At 37.7% G+C, this 21,485-nt stretch overlaps 1 protein-coding gene across 1 annotated transcript in view; it reads left to right on the top strand.

Annotated features, from left to right (window-relative positions):
• Positions 1 to 21,230, top strand: part of NSMCE2 (NSE2 (MMS21) homolog, SMC5-SMC6 complex SUMO ligase) — a 287,807-nt gene extending 266,577 nt beyond the window's left edge. The window contains exons 5-7 of the mRNA XM_072603092.1: positions 6,403 to 6,506; positions 6,876 to 6,982; positions 20,868 to 21,230. Of these exons, the coding sequence (XP_072459193.1) occupies positions 6,403 to 6,506; positions 6,876 to 6,982; positions 20,868 to 20,994 (338 nt within the window). The 3' untranslated portion in view covers positions 20,995 to 21,230. The remainder of the gene's footprint in view (positions 1 to 6,402; positions 6,507 to 6,875; positions 6,983 to 20,867) is intronic.
• The last annotated feature ends 255 nt before the right edge of the window (positions 21,231 to 21,485 follow it).

Raw genomic sequence — 21,485 nt, 5'->3', positions numbered from 1 at the left:
GTTGAGGAATCTGGGAATCACAGCTGCTCCAGGTGGCTCCTTGAAGCCCACTCCAGTCCTATCTCTGCCAGGACATGGCCAAGGCCAGGCTATGCTCAGCTCTGTGCCCAGTGCAATGGACCTTTCCTGTCAGCCTTCCAGGCTGCCTTGGGCTGGAAATCTCTTTCACTCTGTCGTTTTGTGGCTTCTGCTGCTCTAGAATTTGTTTAGAGTCATTTTTTACAGGTATTTTATAGGCTATGGCGATAGGGCTTTCAGAGGTGCGTCCTTCTACTCTGACATCTTGGCTCCACCCCCTGATAACAGTTCTTAAAATGATTTTTTATTCACTAGAACCATGTCAAACAGGTCAATAAAGTTATCTATAACTATCAGAAATAATGAAAATGAAGTCTTTTTTTTTATAACTGGTTTAAAAAAAGTACTTCATTAAATATGGTGGTCAGAACTGAACACAATACTCCAGGCATAATCTGACCAAGGCAGGACAATGTTGTTCTCCTAATACATCCTAAGATTGCATTAGCTTTCTTGGTTGTCATGCCATTTCACATTGCTGCTGTATATTGAGGTTGAAATACACTAAAATCTCTTATTTTTTCAGATGAATCACCCTCTAGGCATGCCTCCCCCATTTTGTACTTGTGAAGCTGATTTTTTTGAACCTAACTATACAAGTTCAGATTCATCCCTGTGATACTTCATCTTATTAGATTTAGCCCAGTGTTCTAGCCTGTGAAGATCTTTTTCAATCTTGATTTTATCACGTTTTAGCTATAACTTCCAAACTATCTAGACTTGGTCCAAGTCATTGATAAAAAATGTTAAACAGCACATGGCCACAGTTCAGATTCCTGGGGTACTACAAATCTCCTTCCAATTTGACATTGAACTTATGACAATTTTTTAAGTACAGCCATCATCCAGGGCCAAATCCACTTATTTTATCCTGTCATCTAATTAATATCTCTACATCTTGTCCACAAGAATATCATGAGAGACTTTATCAATTGTTTTACTGAAATGTAACTAAACTACATGTAAAACATTCCTCTAATCTGCTAGTATAGTAACCTTATCAAAAATGAAATAAGGTTAATCTGTTCTTGTCGAAGCCATGATGGCTCTTTGTGATTGCCACTTTTTCCTTACATGTTTTGTTTACCAACGTTCCCCAGCCTATATTTTGCAGGCTCTGTTTTATTCCTTTAACCTCTCTGAGTCTCAGTTTCCTCGTCAGTAAATTAGCAGTAGAAATATTGATACTACATATCTCACAGAAATTCTGTAAAAATCAAATGAGATAATATACTAAAGTATTTTGTCTTCATAATGAGCTATACAAATGTAAGTTATTACTATTCATTAGAAATTACCCCCAATTTGAAAAAGATACTTATATGTTAAACTGCAGAATCTTTTTTTAGGAAAGAAGAAAATTTTTAAGGTAAGAAGCTATTTAACATTTACTCAAGAATCTAAATTATTAAGATGATTAACAGATAGTTCATACTCAAGATAAATAAAGATAGTAAAAGAGTACCTACCTGCCCTTGACTAATTCAAGTCACCTAGCCCAAGTGAATTGCATCCTCAAGTCCTGAAAAAGCTGACAGACAAGTGTTAAGCCACTGTCAGTTAAATCTGAAATACTGTGGGAAACAGGAGATACAGCCACAGGATTTGAGAAGAGCAAATATTGTCTCAATTTTCAAAAAAGGGAAGAGAACAGACTCTGCAACTATAGGCAAGTAAGCTTGAATTTGATTTCTGAAAAAATTCTGGAATAGATGATTAAAGAAATGATGAGAGAGGAGTCAGCATTTATTAAGTGATTACATGTGCCACACACTAGTCTACATTCTGGGGATACAGACTCGGCCCTCAAAGAGATTCTGTATTCTAACAAGTGAAGACAACACTTAACAGGGTTAAAGGAGAGTATGGGCTCATTGGTGTGATGTGGAAGTGTACTGTTTCAAGACAAGATGATACTAAAGTTCTCCTCTCAGGGCCTAAGGTCACAGGGGTGGAATCCAAGGTTTCAGTTCTGGGGACATGAAGATCATGATGGCCAGAGTGTGGGCAGCATGATAATCATCAAGAACAGATTTTGTCCTACCCTCCCCCCAGAAAGGACAGATTTTTGCCAGACCAACTTCATTTCCTATTTTGACAGTATTTCTAAACTAGTAGATGAGGGAGATACTGCTTATATATAGTTTGCTTAAATTCTAGCAAAGTTCTTGACAAAATAGCTCATACTGTTTTTGTGGGAAAAAATAGAGATATGGATTAGATAATAATTCAAGCAGATGGATGCAAAACTAGTTCAATGGCCTTGCTGAAAGAATGGTTTAATGGTTCTGTGCCTTCATGTGAGAAAGACTCCAGGGAAGTACAGCAGGGAGCTTCACCAGAGTCATGTGGTGTAACCTTGCTATGAATGACTTGAATAAAGAGCAAAACAGCATATTCATTCAAATGTGGGAGGATTAGTTCACATAGTGAATGATCCAAAAGGATCTTGACAGTTTAACAGGGGTGGGAAACCTGTAGCCTCTAGGTCCTCAGATGTGGCCCTTTGAGTCCAAGTTTTACAGAGCAAATCCTTTTTTTAAGGGGATTTATTCTGTGAAATTTGGATTCAGTCAAAGGGCTGCACTTGGGGACCTAGAAGGCCACATGTGGCCTCCAGTCCACAGGTTTTCCACCCCTGCATTAGAGCATTGGGCTAATTCTGAGATGAAATTCTGTAGGGATAAATGTAAAATCTTATACTTAGGTACCCAAAATCAACTTCATAATTACTAGATAAGAGAAGCATCATTAGGCAGCAGTTTGCCTGAATAAGACCTGGAGACTTTAGTGAACTACAAATCCAGTAGGAATCAACAATGTCATGTGGCTGATTCAAAAACTAAGGCAGTCTTGGGCTGATTTGAGAGACATATCCTCAACAGAGAAGTAATAATGCCTTTGGATTCTGTCCTTAGAAGAAATTATTTGAAGTGTTGTGTTCAGGTCCAAGCACCACAGTTTTAGAAGGTCACTATTAATAAACTGGAAAATATTCAGAGGGCATCCAGGAGAAGGGCTTGAAGTACAGGATCTGTGATCACCAGATGAAGCAAGTGGGAGCTATTTAGCTTGGAAGAAGTTAAGACTCAGTGGAGACATGATAGATAGCTGTCTTCAGGTATTTGATGGATTGTTGTATGGAGGAGAGATTAGATATGACTTTTTGGAGCTGAAGGGACAAACCACAAGCAATGGATAGATGTTACCAAGGTATAAATTTAGGCTTGATATCAGGAAAATCTTCCAAATAAGTAGAGCTGTCCAAAAGTGAATTAGGCTGCTTAGGGAAGTGATGGATTCACCCTTCTTGGCAGTGTTCAAGATAACCACTTGTTAAGTATGTTCTGAAGGGGATACATCTTTTTATGTATGGAATGCCCTTGGTGGCTGCTGATGTTCCTTCAAAAACTCAAATTCTGTGATTATTATTTTGTTTTTTACATCAGTGGACCCTGAGAGCCACAAAGCAGTAACTCCCTATCCTAAAATATAGCATCTTTGAGTGGTAGATTTAAAATTATATGTGACCACAAGTTCAATAAACATTTTGCACCAAGCAGCAAGTATTTGTAAAGTATGTCCTTCATATGCTACTAATTTACAGGAAAGAGATGCTTTTAGAAAAATGTGTGCATGCCTAATTGAAAAAGTACATAGTAATCAACTTTTATTCCTGGCTTTCATACAACGGGCTGACTAACGTGGTAGCCAAATTTAGGTTGCCTGAGGACAGACTACTTACTGACTAATACTAGGTCTGTGTGTGGCCATGACCAAATGCATTTTCTGACCACAAGACCATGTCTGGATTCTCCTTTGTAATTACTGCACAGCCTACTGTAATTGTAAGACATATATTTACTTCCTGCTTTTGCCATGTAGTTGTGTCCAAGAATCTGAACTGAACTGGAAATGTAGATCTCAATGTGATCTTCCTAAAATTTGTAATTGTCCAGTGAATGGGGTGTATCGTTGTATGTAGCTGTGTGTGTATGTATGTATGTATACAAATGTATGTATGTATACATACTTTGTTCCAGCTTTCTACTTTCAGGTTAAGCAGACCTCTATGAAAATTAACAATTTTGCTATTTAGATCAGGAGTCTTAACCTTTTTTGTTATGGACCCCTTTGGCAATCCAGTGGAACCTTTGGAACCCTTCTCAGGATAATATTTTTAATGCATAAAATGAATTACATGAAATTACAAAAGAAACCAATTAAATGGAAATGTAGTTATCAACCTATTTTTAAAGCATATTCATGGGTCCCAGGTTAAGAATTCCTAGTTTAGATGAAACCATTTACTAAGCAGTAGCAAATCAAAAAGCTTCCCCAGCCAAAGAAGAAAGAATAGTAATAAATTGAGCTAGCTAACAACTCATTGTGTGACCTTGTTGAGCAAATCTATTTCCCTCTCTGAGTCTGTTTCCTCATCTATAAAATGAAGACCTTGGATTAGCAGAACCCTGAAGTCCTTTCTAGCTTCCCAGACTTATGTCATTTTAGTAGTGGCTCTATATTCTCCTCACCACCTGCCCTTTTGATGTTTTTCTGATGTTTTCATGTTCTTTTCATGTCTTGAGGTCACTGAGTTATTGTAAATAAACAATGAACAGAGTCAGATTTTTATTTGTTTATAAAATATTGTAGAATCTCAGAGTTTATGCCTTGTCTTTTATATTTTTTTCTCCTGCCTTTCTATAATTTTTTTCCCCACTGTTTTGAAAATTACCATTCTGGTTTTGTATTTTTTCCAAATGGGACAAACATGTTGGTAGAATTCTTTTTATATCCCTTTAAATAAACATAGCTTTCAACTGAAGAAAATGTTTGTCTCCAGGAGACTTTAGCTGTTGCAGAGTCCTCTGTGTTTTAGTCTCCCAGTCCTTGAGCTATTAGTCACCCTTGCCACTCTTCCTCATTCTCAGTTTTGCTCACCTTCTCCTTTCATGCTCACTGATGTCAGTCATCACCTACAGTTTTCAAGTTCCCTACTCATCCTTCCCTGTCTGTGGGTATCCTATTTGAGTTGTCCTTGCTTGCTTCCTCAACACTCTGAAATTCAGAAAAATGCCTGAGGCCAATTGTGTTGGCCTCAGCATGTGTTTTTCATCTATAATTGTACTTCCCAGTGTGGCAGAGGAGAAAGAATGTCATCTCTGGAATCAGAGGACCTTGGTTCAAATTTTGTCCCTGATAGTTAACTACCTATGTAAACTTGGGCAAGTTAAAGTTACTTTACCTCTCCAGGAATCAATTTCCTCACCTGTAAAATGAGGCGACTGGGTGAGACAGCCTCTGAGGGTTTTGACAGTTCAGCTCAGATCTCTGCCAGAGACTTTTCTCTGACTCTTACCCATCCTAGTGCCTTACCTTTGAGATTACCTCTCATTTACACTGTGTATATCTTGTTTGTATAATGTTTTGCATATTATCATAGCCTACATTAGAATGCGAGCTCCTTGAGGGCAAGGCTATGTTTTTGCCTTCTTCCTATCTCCCAGTGCTTCGCACAGTGCCTGGCACATAGCAGGTACTTAATAATTAAATGCTGGTCAACTGACTGACTAGATCTATGACCCTATGATTTCCCATCTTCTAACAAGATAGAAAATGAGAAGTTTCACATGACAGTGAAATATTCTCTGCAATCAACCCTGAAGGAATGTCTCTTCATCTTTTTTGTCTGGTGCTACTTCTGGTGCCAAATATCAAAGAGAAAGAAGCAACAATGCTTCTACCTGTCATTTAAAAGAGAGAGACCAGGTAGGGGAGTAGAGGGCTCACTGACCTTGGTTTTAGAACACCTGGTGTTAGTTCTCAACCCTACGAAGTGCCAGCCCTGGAGATTTTGGTCCCTTCACCTCAGTGAACTTTGGTTTCTTCAGATATAAAATGAATACCATAATTCTTGCTCTATTTACCTCACAGAGTTGGAGTGAGGATTAAATGATAAAAATAATACATGAGGGGAAATTTTATAAATTGCTCAGGAAGGGTGTGGGAAAAGAGCAGACTGTTCAGAGAGTGGAGCATTATGTAGTGGTGGAAAGAGTGGAAGGTCAGAAGACCCTCATTCACACCTGTAAGTGCTTTATAATGATAAATGACTGTATAAATGGGAAGTGGCATTTTTGCTCAAAGATTTCCTTTTACTTAGAACTGTGTATAACCATGACCCATATTATTACCACAGAGACATTTTAATACCGTATAACTAGTTTAAACTATACCGTAAACAACTTGTATCTTTTCAACCAATAAAATATTAGTTTAAAAGGCATATTTCCCTTGGTTGTATTTTTTTTTTTACCACAGGTGGACTCCCTGTTGACCCAACTGATGATGAATCAGAAGAACAAATAGATGAAGATATGATTGTGACTCAAAGTCAGACCAACTTCATTTGCCCCATTACTCAGGTACTTTGCTTTAAATAGATTTTTTGATAGTAAAGGTACTTACTGACTTACCCACCCAATCAAAAACGTGATTTGGTTTCATGCTTAGAGTAGAAGGTGGAGGGAATTGAATAGAAAGATAGGATGGCAAAATAAAGTACTTACTCATTTTCTGCGTGCTAGTCGGTCAAGAAGTCTAGAAATAAATTGATGCTTCCACCAGTTTTGCATTGTACAATGTTGGTGGGTTGCTTTAATAATTGTTATCTTACCTCAAACAAATGAAAAACTGAACATAAAAAGCCTAGTGCTTGAAATCCCAACTCCTGGAAATGGTAATTTAGAAGGTGCTAGTCATCATTCCCGTAAACCTCATCTTCTTGATTGCAGTTGGAAATGAAGAAACCAGTGAAAAATAAAGTATGTGGACACACCTATGAAGAGGAAGCCATTAGAAGAATTATTGAATCGAAACACAGCAGAAAGAAAAAGGCATGGTGAGTTCACAAGGAAGAAAAAAGCTATAGCTTTTTCCCTTACCATAGCAAATCAAAAGCATTTTGTTCAAGCAAATATTTTGAACTTGGCAGAGTCAGAGGAAAGAATACTTAAATGTCCATTCTCAATCATATTTAGCTCAGTAGTTGCATAAACATGAAAGCTGACTCTCTGTAAAAATAATACGTGAGGGGAAATTTTATAAATTGCTCAGGAAGGGTGTGGGAAAAGAGCAAACTGTTCAGAGAGTGGAGCATTATGTAGTGGTGGAAAGAGTGGAAGGTCAGAAGACCCTCATTCACATCTGTAAACTTCTTGTGCAGCCAGGGCAAGTTATTTCCTCTTGCTGAGCCTCAGTTTTCTTATCTCTAAAATGAGGGGGCTGGACTGGATGATCTCTGAGACCTTTTTGAAATCTAAAATTCTTATTTTCATTACTTTTAGGATCATAGTTCTAGAGTTATAAGGGATCTCAAAGATCCTCTGTAGTCCAGTTGCCTGATTTTACAAATAAGGAAACATACCCAGGGTGGTTAAGTGATCACCCAAGGTCACACAGTAAATGAGAGAGGAAAAGTTTACATTTATAAAATGATATATACATAAAATGAAAAAAAATGGTGAGGATTAACTGTCAAGAGTCCTTCTATCCTCCTTTGAAAATTTTTCCTAGGTTTTGTGTATCTTCACTTAAAAATAGAAAGTGTTAATGATTTTTTACTTCCTCGGACCATGTGGTACGGTGTAAAAGGCCTTGGGAAGTGGAGTAAGGAGATCTGCATTCAAATCCCAGCTCTGCCACTTACTCAGTATATGGCCTTGGGCAAGTCACTCAAGGTCATTGGGACTCAATTTCCTCATCTGTAATATTAACGTTTGTACTCATTACTTAATGGGGTTGTAAGAAAAGTGCATTATAGACTTTAAAATGCTGTTATCTGAGTTGGATTTTTTCATCATTACTAATTCATCCAAGAAAAGGATGTAGGCATGGTCACGTTTCAGTGAATGCATTCTTCTATTAGAGCCTGTAAATAAAAGGAGAATCTTCCTATATTCAATCTCTGATTGAATTTAGAAATGGGGGAAGGGGCTCTGAAACAGTACATTCTGATACTCACTTAGTCTTTTTATTGATCAGCAGTGATTTTTTTAAAGTGCCTCTCTAGTCACTGGGAATATAAAGACAAAAGTGAAAGAACCCCTGCCTTCAAAGATCTTCCATTCTAACGGGAAAGATGGCATGTACACTTGTAGAATACATACAGCTAAGTTTGGGGAGTAGGTCACTAACAGATGATAGGATCAGAAAAAGCTTCACATACAGGATAGCACTAATGTGCTGTAGCTGAGTCTTTGAGGAAAACAGGAATTCCAAGGGGTGCTTAAGTGAGAAGGAAGAGCTTGGCCAGTATGGGAGATGGCTACTCAAGAAACACAGAGATAGGAGGGAAAGTGTCACGTCTAATGAACTCAAGTAGTGGGAGGGACATAACATGTATGGAGCCTGGAAAGGTAGGAAGCAAACAGGTTGTGGAAAGGTTGATATGATAGATAAACAAGTTTATTATTTAATCCTAAGGTAATGGAAAGCTATTGGAGTTCAAATGGAAGTAAGGGCTTCAATGTGGTACAAAGTTGAAGTGGATATCAATACACATAATGTTGCTTTTTTAACCCACCTGAATAATCATTTCTACAATGAACCTGCCTGTCCACTACTTTCAATGATTATTTATAAATGTGTTTGTAAGTGCTTTTGTTTTTGCTTTGATGCAGTTATTTTAAGTTCTCCCTAAAGTAGATAACATTAAAAATGCTTATGACCCCAAGTCCATTAGCTATATAATGTTCTTCCATATTTGAGTCTTTCAATATGACTTGAATTTTAGTTCAATTAGATTATTAGAAATTGGGAGGAATGTTGTTAATAAATCCAAGTCCCTGCCTCTGATTCCCTAAAAAAGCACTTTCAAGGATAGTTAATGTCAATTACACTCCTCAAAGCTTGTCTGCATCATTACCTTTCTCTCTGATCACAAAAGATGAGTTATCCCTTGCTCCTTAATAAAGTTAATTCTTCTTCCTGAATCTTTTGTTCCATTGCCTGATCTTATTCCAGATATCATCTCTTTTTATGTATCTTTTAAAATTATTTTAAGTTAAATTTTATTTTTTTGCAATTAATAAGTATTTATTTTCTCTCCCTTACATGTACTGAAGATAGTAGGGTTGGGGGGAATCTTGTAACAAATTCTAAAGTGCAAATGATCATGCTTAAAGTGTTTGCATCATTTTGTAGATTAATGGGGATATTTAAAATGAACTGTCAAAAAGAACTGTCAAGAAATGTATTATAACTGGCAAAACTCTGAGAAAAAACATCAAAGGGTAACAAGTTATTTTTGTGTAATATTGATTTGACAGGCTTGCCTTTTTTTTAATGAAATTTTTTTTCACCTATAGAGTATTTTTTCTCCCACCTCTTCCTCATCTTCTGGGAAAACAAAAGAAATAAAAACAAACCCCTCATAATAAATAAGCATGGTCAAGCAAAAAAAAAATCCTAAATTAGCCAGCATTAAAATGTCTGTCTCAGCAGACGCAAGATAGTGACCCCTCCCCACCAAGTTCTTCAAGATAGATCTGGAAACCACACCAGACTGAACCCTGATCCAAAGACATTCAAGGAAAAATAACAATGAGGCACTTTTTCAGGCCGGGTCAGCATATGGGAACAGAAGTCTGTGAACAGTGAGGCCGAGATCTGTCTAGGAAGCCACTGTGTAGAGCTTTACAGGACAGGGAAAGATCATGCGTCTGGACTGGAAGAGGTTGTTGAATCAGCACAGAGGGATCTTAAACTTGTGTGGGGTTCAAGAACAGGTGCCAACTGGCAACTCTGTTACTCACTAGCCAGTTTGAGGTCATCAATCCATACACAGTAGGGATTTGTACCTAAGAAGATAGTACTCCAGGTATAGCAAGTGTGGGCCTCTAGACTGAGTACTAAGAGAGGAGCAAGTTCAGAAACAATGGGCAGCTTTATGGAATGGACCCAAATAGCATAGCAGGGTCTCAGTTCCATCTTCTAGCCCAATTTGAAACCTGCAGAGGAATATCCAGGGCAGGAGTATCAGGCCAAACAAGAGCCTTCAGTTCTGTCAGAACCAGCAGAGCTTTCCATAGTAGCCAAGTCCAGCAGCATTCTACTGAAACTCCAGACAGGTCAAGCCCAAAGGCCCATTGTTTAAACCCAAACTCAGATCAAGAACATGTAGAGCTAAAACCAAGGGGTAAGTCCAAAGTCAGGAAATATACTGGAAGAATTAACAAACAAAAAGAAAAGAATCTTGTCATAAATATGTTATGATGGTGATGTCCTTCATTCTCCAAGAGGACAAAAATGACACCACTATATGGTAGTCAAGCTACGGTGTGTGTGTGACTGACTGATCAGACCAACACAAGCTTGGAAGGCTATACAATGGGTTGGGTACAAATATTCTACATCGACATTTGGAGTGGAGATGTCTCTGAATTCGCACATCATTTCTTTTGAGCTACGACAATTCTGCTTCACTTTATAGAGTACAGTGCCTTTTTTGATGAGGGCACAACCATGTTGGGCAGTCTTTTGCCAGTGTCTCCCATGTCATGCAATTGATTCCAAACTTCTTGAGAGTATCCTTGTATTGCTTCTTTTGACCTCCATGTGAGCACTTGCCTTGTGTGTACATTTGGCATTCAAACAATGTGGCCAGCCCATCAGAGTTTTACTCTCTGCAGTAGAGTTTGAATGCTTGGCAGTTTAGCCCAAAAAAGGACCTCAGTGCCATGTAATCTCTAGAGTCTTACTAAGACAATTCAAATGCTACAATAAGCAGGCCAGGGTTGAGAGAAACAAACAGTTTTTAGGGTACTATTTCTAGCCCCTTTCTCACACCAAGAGGTGAGCAGCACTGTCCTTAAAAAGGACTGTTCAGACAACCAGGAGACTGCCAAATCCCACTGTTGTTTCCGTCTGGTGAGAAGAGGACTCTATGACCTATACCACCTGTGTGCAGGCTGTGATCACAGCTCCCAGTGTATCCACACCTGCTGCTTTGTCACTTGCCTGTCATCACAGGACTTTGAAGTAGGTAAAAATGGTAAAATGATATGAATGATGTATTTTGATTTGTGCATAATTTGAATGTAAGTGAGGCAGAGTTGTGCAAAGCTATCAGCCTCACTCTTTTTCCAGTCACCAGAGTCCTGTGGTAAGACAAAGTCAAGATGACTATCAATGGCTCAGGATGTAGTGGATGACTTTGGTATCCTCAGTGTCTAATCATGCTCTAAGTACTCCACAGCGCCTGCTTCAGCTGCATTCATGGCCATTGGAACAAATTGTTTTCATGCAGCCAAGGGAAAGTCTTCCTATGCTTGGGGCAGACACTTCCCTAACTCATCAAAGAATTTAAGACTCCTCAGTTACCCTCAACCTGGTTTAGCCCATATACCCAATGGGTTTATCAGGGTGTGACCACTGTGCATGCTACTGATTTTTGGAGCCACAGGTGAGAGCTTGATGAATCAAGTGGGCACTTGAATCAAGGTGGATAGCAGCCCTGAAAATTACTCGGCAGCCCTGAAAATTACTTAGCAGCCCTCACACCAGAGATACTAGTCTTCCCTGAAGATACCCTGTACCCTATGCTGTAATGACAAGGAGGTTCAAGACCCAAATTCAGAAGAAGAAAATGACTATAAAACACAGACATCTAAAGCCTTAAAGAAACACGTAGCTTAGGTACAAATTCAACTTGAATTTTTGGAAGAGTTGAATCAAGAGCATAAAAAAATGGTTTTAAAAGGTTTTTATAAATGAATAAGGATATTCTACACTGGGCCTGTAGTCAAGAAGACCTACCTCAGACACTATCTGTGTGACCCTGGAGAAGTCACTTAACCTCTGTTTGCCTTAATACACTGGAGAATTGAAAAGCAAACTACTCCAGTATCTGCCAAGAAAACCCCATATGTCTGTCACAAAGAGTTGGATGCAACTGAATGACTGAACAATAGTTACAACATGAGGTACAAAACTTTCCCCAGGAACAGACATCCTAAAAATTAGAAGGTACCAGACAAAAGCTAATGACTCTATAAAACAAAAGGAAATATTAAAGCAAAGTCAAAACTCTGGGAAAAATATAGCAGAAAATGTGAGGTGTTTTATAGCAAAAACTACTGAACCAGAAAACAGATTTATGGAGAGAAAATTTAGAAATCAGTAGACTATCTGAATGCCATGGCAAAAAAAAGCGCTTAGAATCATATTTCAAGAAATCTTTAAAAAAACAAAACAAAACTGCCCAGACCTCTTAGAACCACAGAACAAAATGGAGATAGAAAAAATCCACTGTTCATTTCTTAAAAGAAACCCCTAAATGAGCATCGTAGTCAAAATCCAGGGCAACCAGATCAAAGGATAAATATTGTCAGCATGCAGAAAGAATTCAAATAGTGAGGAACCACCATCACAATCACACACCATTTAGCAGCCACTATTGTAAAGGAGAAGAGAACTTAGAATGTGATATTCTCGGAGAAAAAGCTTATAGGCTTAAAACCAAGAAGAGCTTGTGCAACAAAAGTCAGCATAATCCTAGAGGCGAAAAATGGACCTTTAATGAAATAAAGAATTTTCAGGTGTTCCTGATAGAAAGATCAGAGCTGCATAGAAAGTTGGAAATGCAAACATAGTAGTCAAGGGAAAGCTAAAATGCAAACTGAACAAGTAATTGTAGTGGATTAAACAATTGTAAACTGCTTCTATTCTAATATGACAGATGATGAAATGTATCCCCTCTGAACCCTATCATCAGGGGTCAGAAAGGGAGTCTAATTAAACAGAAGGCCTGGGAGTGGTTCTATTATGTCTCGGTGATCGTAGAAGAAAAATGGAAAGAGAAGAGAAGAAGAATGCACTGTGGGAAGAGGAAGGGAGAAAATGAGGTAAAATTATCTCATGCAGTCAAGTAGAAGTCTGTGCAAGGAAAGGGTGGGGGAGTGAATGACATTTGAACAGGCCAGCCATCTCTTCAGTCCTCAACTGGCTACACTCCTCTGGACAATCATGCTCCAGGGGTCACTTCCCCCTCTCCTAAAAGTTTACTTCAGCTCTAGAATTCTTACTTCATCAGTACACTCTGATTGGAGGTGGAGAGCAGAGAGCTTCTCCCAGAACCTGTTAGTCAGTGATCTCCTAATCTTCAAAAACAGGGGTGTTTTTTGTCTTTATAGTTCTCTTAATTTTTTAGTGCTGTTGAACACAATCTCCTGCTAGATTGTTTTTTTTCCCTTGAAGACATCAGTCATTCCTAATTTTCCTTCTATTTTTCTAACCATTACTTTTCTTTAAAAAAAATTTTTTTCAGTTTACAAAAATTTATTATCTTTCCCTCCCATCTCCAGTGGGGAGGGGGAAGTAAAACAAAATTCTTTTTACAAATGTGCTGAGTCAAAAGAAATTCCTACATTGCCATGATCCCCTTGCCCCTCAAAATAAAATTACATCTCATTTTGTTCCCTGAGTCTCTCTGTCCCTAACTGCCAGGCTACCTTACTTTAGTTTCTGCTTCTTGGCATTGCAAAGTTTTTCTGCATCCATAGGTCATCCTGATGCTTCTTTCACCTATTTGTAAGCCTAGTAGTGATATCACTAGAAATGTACAATTTAGTCATTTGAGGGCATAGTTCCAGATGGCTTTCCAGAATGACTATTCATTCACAGCTCTAGCAACAGCGCATTAATTTGCCTGCTTTCCCGCAGCTCCTTCAGCAGTGATCATTTTCCCTTTTTGTCAGCTTTGTCAGTCTGATGGATGTGAGGAGGAACCTCAGAGTTGCTTTAATTTACATTTCCCTATTTCTTAGTAGTCTGAAACATTTTTTCATATGGCTATCCATAGTAGTCTGAAACATTTTTTCATATGGCTATCCATAGCTTGAGAGATAGAATGACTTGTTTGTGGTTGTCACAAGATTAAAGAGTACAGTATGTCATGGAGCAAGGCATAAGAAGACTGGAAAGATAGAAAGGGATTAGGTTATGAAGGGCAACAAATTAAAAATCTCCAACTAAACACAAGAATAGACATGAAAATCAAAGAAGCAAAATTGAAAACAAAAATAATTTGATAAATAACACTAGGAGCTTTTTTTAAACTGATAAAATGATAAACCTTTAGCCAAATTGATTTAAAGTATAGGCAAATCTAACTGCTAATATAAAAAATGCTAGAGAATTCACAACAAATGAAGTGGAGATAAAGTAGATTATTAGAAAGTATTTTGTCCATTTATATACCAACAAAATGGATTACCTAAATAGATTAATACTTACAAAACTATGAAAAACTTAGATTAACATAAGAAGTAGAAGAAAGTGAACATGCCATAAAGGAACTAAAACAAACACAAGACCAGATGGATTTCCAAGTTGATTCTATCAGCTATTTAAATAAAGAAAAATAAATCCTAGTATCATGTAAATTGTCCTTTTAAAAAATAGGAGAAGACAATATCCTATCAAACTTCTACTCTGAACCAAAGATACTGTAGTGGTTTGCTATTTCCTTCTCCAGTGGATTACCTTTTGTCAGAACTTTCCATTATGACTTGTGCTCATAGTTTCATTTAGCTGCACAAGCCCCTCTGCCATGACAAGGCAGTTATACAGGAGGGGTCCTATCAACCAAAAGATAGTACAAAGCAATAATCACCAAAACTCTTGGGCTGTTGTTATTCAGTCATGTTCTATTCTTCATGACCCCCATGGACGACAGCATCCCAATACTGTCCATATGGTTTTCTTGACAAAGAAAGATATTGACGTGGTTTGCCATTTCCTCTTCCAGCGGATTAAGGCAAACAGAGGTTAAGTGACTTGACCAGGGTCATGCAGCTAAGTAAGTGTCTGAGGCAGGATTTGAACTCAGGTCTTCCCAACTCCAGGCCCAGCACTTAGCTGTCTAGATGCTCATAAACTCTTTGATACTGGCTAAAAAATAGAAAAGTTGATCATTGAAATGGATTAGGTATAAGAAATGCATAAGCAAACAGACATAGTAACATAGTGTTTGGTAAATCCAGGGACTCCAGATACTAGGAGTAGGACTAACTATTTAAAAAAAGGCCTAAAAAAGCTGAAATTATTAGGTTTCTGTCACTATCTTACTCAATATATCACAATAAGCGTAAAATGATTACTATGGATACTAAAGGTCGTATCATAAATTGTAAAAGAATGAGATTTTTTTTTTACAACTATAGATATGGGAAAAGTTCTTTATTGACAAGGAGTAGATGGGATTCCAGATGATAAAATGAACCATTTTGATTATATAAATGGTAACATTTCTGCACAAACAAAATCCTGTATCCCAAGGAGATCGAAGAAAGAGGAAAAAGACCCATTTTTACAATAATACTTGTAGCAGCTCTTTTTGTCATGGCAAAGAACTCCAGCTGAAGAGGTACCTACCATTCAGGGAATTGCTGAACTAATTATGGTATATGAATGCAATCATATAGTATTATGATATGACAATGCTAAAAGGGACAGGTTCATGGAACACTTGAAGGACTAATATGAACTGAGCAAACTGAGAAGATTCAGGAATAAATGTATACAATGATCTCAACATTATAAAGAAAAAAAATCTATGAAAAAAATTAAGAACAATAATAATATGACTGTTATGACTACAGAAGACCACTTCTTGGAGGAGAGCTGTCAGACGCAAGAAGGTATAGACAGTGACAGCTACTCCAGAAAGGAAAAAATGTCATTAAATCATTAAAGAAGTAAATTAAAGAGAACAAAAAGATATTCAGAAAGGAACACAGACAAGCAGGACTGTGTTGGAACTATCACGTTAAATTTTTTATCTTTTTTGAAAGGTGCCCATAGTAAAAAACAAAGAACAGATAAACTTACGTAATATAAATTCACAATTTAATGTACAACCCACCTTTTAATTGTTCTTTGATTATTGAAATGTTCATATTTGCTGATGTTTATTAACTTTCTTATAGAAGAATATCTTACAAATGAGTAGTCTGGTTGAGAGGTAATAAGGATTTGAAATAAGGTGACAGCTGTAAATACAGACATGGGGTCAAATAAAAAAGACATTTGAGATAGAAATAGCCAGACTTGGTCAGTAACATTGGATTTGAGAGGAAATTGAATTTAAGGTATGGACAAGATATCCTAAGTGGGCTTAATAGCACTCGAATGAGAGAAAACCTATCCAAAAGTATTTTGTAACCAAATAGTACTTAAACCATTTTTGATGTTATTATGCAAAGAAAGTCATGTTTCCATATGATATTGAGGAGGAAGCAGCATTTCGTGATGAAGTTGATAACTACACTAAATTTCAGTGAAAAGTTCAAAAATCTCTCCAGGATTTTTTCTTAAAGAAGTCATTGATGTGGTATCAGTTTTATCCTGCTAAGTATATGGCCAAATGTGCAGTCATGATGAGAAGTTGTGTTCTTCATGTTTGAATTAACCAGCACCCAATTTGGGATGTCTTACATTTCTTTTTATTACTGTGTTCTAATTAAACTTTGATGAATTTAGAGTGACAGGTATGTTGTGTTTTTGGGATGCTTCCTGAGTCATATAGGTTCAGCCTCTGAGATTCTGCAGTGGCTTTGGAGAAGAACAAAATGTTTGATATGTAAGCCCTAATTCTTTCCTAATAGAGTTTTTAGTTTGATCCCACAAGTATTAAGTGCCTGGTGTGTGCAGAACTTGTGGCATATTTCATACTGCTTTGTGAAGTTCGTGGTAAACATAGTCCCTGGCCAAAGACAAAAAAACAAAGTTCATATCATCAGGGAGTTTCAATTCTTACATGGGAAGGTGGGCAGGGAGAGGAAGAGGAGAGCAGGGAACAGTATGTATACAAATAAATATAAAGTATATACAAAGTAAATTTGAGGATGAAGTGGTAACTGCTGGGGAGATGAGGAAAAGCTTCGTGTAGTAGGTATCACTGGAGGTGAGCTTAAAATGGAGTCAAGAATTCCAAGAGACAGATGTGAGGAGGGAGCACTTTGCAGACATGAGGGACAACTTAGGCAAAGGCTAGAGTCCAGGGATGAAATGTCATATGTAGGGAACAGTGAGTAGACCAGTTAGGAGGCTTGTAGAGTACAGGGAGAAGGAATGAGAAGTAGCTCTGAAAAAGATAGGATGGAGCCAGATTGTGAAGTGCTTTAAATCTTACACAGAATAGTTTGTATTTTATTCTAGAGATACTATTGAAGAATACTACTGAAGCTTCTTAAGAGAATCACATGGTCAGAATTGTGCTTTAGGAATATCATTTTAGCTGCTGAGTTCTAATGACAGGGGAGATACTGAAAGCAAGCAGACCAGGTAGGATGTTGTTACAGCTGTTCAGGCAAAAGACAATGAGTGCCAGAGCCAGTAGGATGGTGGCTGACTAAAGAAATGGCAAAAGATGCACGTGGTAGTGTAAATATAGGATGGTTACAACTTGGAACATGATTGGATATGGGGATATAAAAGAGAAGGCAGAATCTGAAGCATGACTCTGAGGTTACATAGTTGTATTGTTAGAAGATGGAGGATGTTCAATTCCATTTTAGGCATGATGATTTTGAGGTGCCTATGGGACGTTGTGGTGGAGATGTGCAGCAGGTAACTGGACATAGAACTCTGGAGTTCAGATGAGAGAAGAGAGATGAATATGTACATTTGGAAGCCATCTGCACAGAGATGTTGGACTTCTAGAGCTAATGAGGACACACAGAATAGAGCAAGGAAGAGAGATTCCTGGAAGTAGATTCATGCCCAGGAGGTAGAAGATAGATAATAATTCAGCATTGAGGAATAGTCAGAGAGGTAGGAAGAGAACCAGGAAGAAGCAGGATTGTGAAAACCTAGGGAGAAGCAGGTATCCAGAAAGAGAGAATGGTCAGAGATGCATAGAGGATGAAGACTGAGAAAAGTCCAGGTGAGAGATTGTTGGTGACATTGTTGGGAGCAGTCTCAGTTGAATGATGGTAACAGAAGTCAGATTTACTAAGCTGAAAATGAATGGGAGGTAAGGAAAGGGAAACAGCAAGCATGGATAATATTTCCTAGGAGTTACACTAAGAAAGGAAGGAGAGATACGAAGGGAATGTCATGGTCAAGTGAAAAGTCTTTTAATGGTGTAGGAGATGGAAGCATATTTGTAGGTTGAAGAACAGGAGCTGGTATTTAAAGAGAGACTGGATCAGAAGGAGAGGGGCTGGACAGGAAGCAAATTAGAGGGGGAACAAGTTCCAAGAAGAAACAGGAGAGTGTACAACTAAGGGCATAAGCACAGAGCTACCCTTGGCAAGGAGAGAGAAAGGATTTCAGGTGCGCCATTGCAGAGAGGAGCAAGCTCACTACAGATGATCTCAGTTTTTATTGAGAAAGTGTTATTTGAAGCCCTCTGCTGAAAGGAAGAGGAGATGGGGGAAGAGTGATACACTGAAGAGTGGATTTGAGTCTCTGCTCTGCCATTTACTAGTTCTTAAACATAGGCAAGTCACTTAACGTCTCTGAGACTCAGCTTCCTTACTTGTAAAATGAGAATCATTCATTACCTTCTTCCAAGGGAAGTTTTAAAAAATAATTTTTCATTTCCCAACCTCCACCCCACTTTTTTTTTTTTACAAAGGGAACAAACTACTTCAGAATCATTTGTCCCTTCCTATGCATATTAGATTAATAGCAGTAAAGAAAATGACTATTTTTGTTACTTCATTAAGCATGAATTGATCTTTATTTGAGAATGAAGGTGTGCATAATAGCATAACTAACGCACTATGCCTATCATGAAGCATCCAGTCCCACTCATTGACCCTATATTTCCATCTCTTTCTTTCTTTGTGGGTAATACATTTAAATCTTATAGGCTTCAGGAGCTTCTAACTTTAGTCAGACTGTGTGGCCAGATACTGGTGCCCAGGTTGACTCTGACCTGGGCACTCCTTAAGGCTTGCAAACCCACTAGACAGCTCTTTGCCCAAAAGGAATGTGCTGTTCTCTTCAGTGACATAAGTTCAAAAACTAAGCCTCTCTTCCAAAGCCAGTAGTCTCTGAGTCCTGAACTGGGATGACATGAGGGCTTAAGGAACGGAACTGACACACCTGAGTGGCTCACCAGGGTGTTGTAGGGATTAATGCACTAATGCCTATAAAATGTTCTCTGCGCTATTACTCTGGCAGTGGGAGTGCCCTTGTCCATGGTGTGTGATGGTGTCATTAAGGTTTTTTTGTGTGGTTTCATTTGGTAAAAGCACCTTGAGGGACTTGCTTTATTGTGTTTTGTTTTTCAGTTTCCTGAGAAGATAACTGAGTTGAATTTGTGTAACTAAAATAACATCAAAGTCTTTTTTTCCCCAAGTTCTAAGAGTTTCATCTTATGTATTTTGACTTTTTTCCCTAATAGTATACCTCTTCACAATTAGCCAAACTGAAACTAATTTTTTGCGTGCTTAAATCCATCAGTTGTTCTCGGAATATCTGTCGTTTCACTAAATGAAACCATATTATGTCATCGGGAGGTCTTCACCACCTCACAATCCACTTCCCTATCCAAAATATTACTCATTGTCTGGATCATTGAGTTTGATACACTGTGGTATATGTAGGAGAAAGAAGACTGGGCCACATTTAGTATCACATTTCTATTTACAGAGAACTTTTCTCACAACAATCCTGTGAAGTAGTTAGTCAAAGTACTATTATCTTCATTTTACATATGATGAATCTAAGGTTCAAGGTCAAGTGCATTCTAAACTGCAGAACTGGGACTAGAACAGAGGTATTTCTGACTCCAGGTCCCGAGTTCTTTCCATTCCTTCACACTGTGAGGCAGATACTTGTCTCTTTCCATCCCCAAGAGCTGGCTAGCTGTTCTCCAGGTTAATTTATGAAATATATCATTCTAATGTTCATTATGACAGGGATTTTCTTTAGGTTTCTTAAGAGTCCTAAACTAAGAAATTCATTCCTATACTTGCTATTTCACTTTACCAAAGTGTTAATCTGTGGAATTTTGAATTTGTTGTACTAGTCAAGCCTTTCTGTTCTCTGCCAGACTTCTCTGACTGGACATTTTTTATGTACTTAGAGCTCTGATTATAGCTATATATGTATTTGCTTTATCCTCCTTTGAGCCGTGTTTCACCTTTGTATCTCACCTTGTGCTATGCGATTCATGAAACAGGTATTTTAATAAAGGTTTCTTAAATTGAATAGCCAAAGAGAGACTTGTAGCTTTTGGATCTTCTTTCTACAAAATTTCAAAAATGAGAAATGGATTATTATGAATGACTAAAAATATGTTGATCTAGGGATAAAACATATCACTAAATATATCCTCACTCTGTGGGGAGAACCCTTCTGTTCTATGGGAGAAATGCAGAGTTGAGATAAGACAATTTCTGCCCTCATGGAGTTTACAGACCAGTAGAGATAAGTTTTAATATACATTATAATATGATAAGCATATTGGACTGTTACAAAACACAGTGCCAGATGAAGACAGTTGCTTTTAGTCATAAAAATGGAAAGAACTGCCATCTAAACAGTAACAAGCAGATGGGTGTCTTTCCTGTTTTTAAGGATTCAAAACTTCTTTTGGCAATACTCTCCCATTTTAAAATTTAAATATTAAATAAATTTACAATAGAAATATGATCTGCAGGTCTGTTCGCCTCCATTACATATGTGATATTGCTATTATAATAAGTTAATATGGAGTATAGAACCTCTGGATTATAATTGGATTTGTTGTTGTTTTTCCTTTCTGACAGCTGCCCCAAAGTTGGCTGTAGTCATACAGATGTCAGGTTGACAGATCTTGTGCAAGATGTAGTGCTCGGAAGAGCCATTGAAAACCACAGAAGAATAGCCAACAGCCAGAACAAACAGAGCCGCTAGATGATGCAGATGTCTACAGCTCATGTGTTCTCATAGAAAGGAAAGTCTATCAGTGTCTACTGAGACCACTTGCTTATTGTCAGCTGACTAGAACAGTGTTTATTCTGCTTCATTTGCAGGTAAAATGAATGATTTCAAACATAATCCAAAGTATTTTTAACTGCCATGTAACAACATTCATTTAAATTTTTCTTCTTTAAAACTTCGTGTTTGTTAAATAAAGTGATTATCTGTAACTTTTTCTCTGTAGTTTTCTTGTTTGGCGAATTTTTCAAAAGATGTAGACATTGATGTAAATGGCTTTTTGTGTTTCAAAGTATTTAATGTTTAGGCTATATTGTGACCTCTAAGCCCCTCATCCCCTCAGTTCTTTCACATTACCCCTGCACTTATTATTCTCTTCTCCTCTCTACCTCTTGACCCCTTGGCCCAATTCACCTCTACACTGTCCTCCTCTTTCAAGTCGCTTTTCCTATTATCCTATTAAAGAT

This window comes from Notamacropus eugenii, chromosome 4 (assembly GCF_028372415.1).
Source record: "Notamacropus eugenii isolate mMacEug1 chromosome 4, mMacEug1.pri_v2, whole genome shotgun sequence".
In the NCBI taxonomy this organism is placed as follows: domain Eukaryota; kingdom Metazoa; phylum Chordata; class Mammalia; order Diprotodontia; family Macropodidae; genus Notamacropus; species Notamacropus eugenii.
The sequence above is the reverse complement of the archived record's forward strand: the minus strand, read 5'-3'. Positions and strand labels throughout refer to the sequence as shown.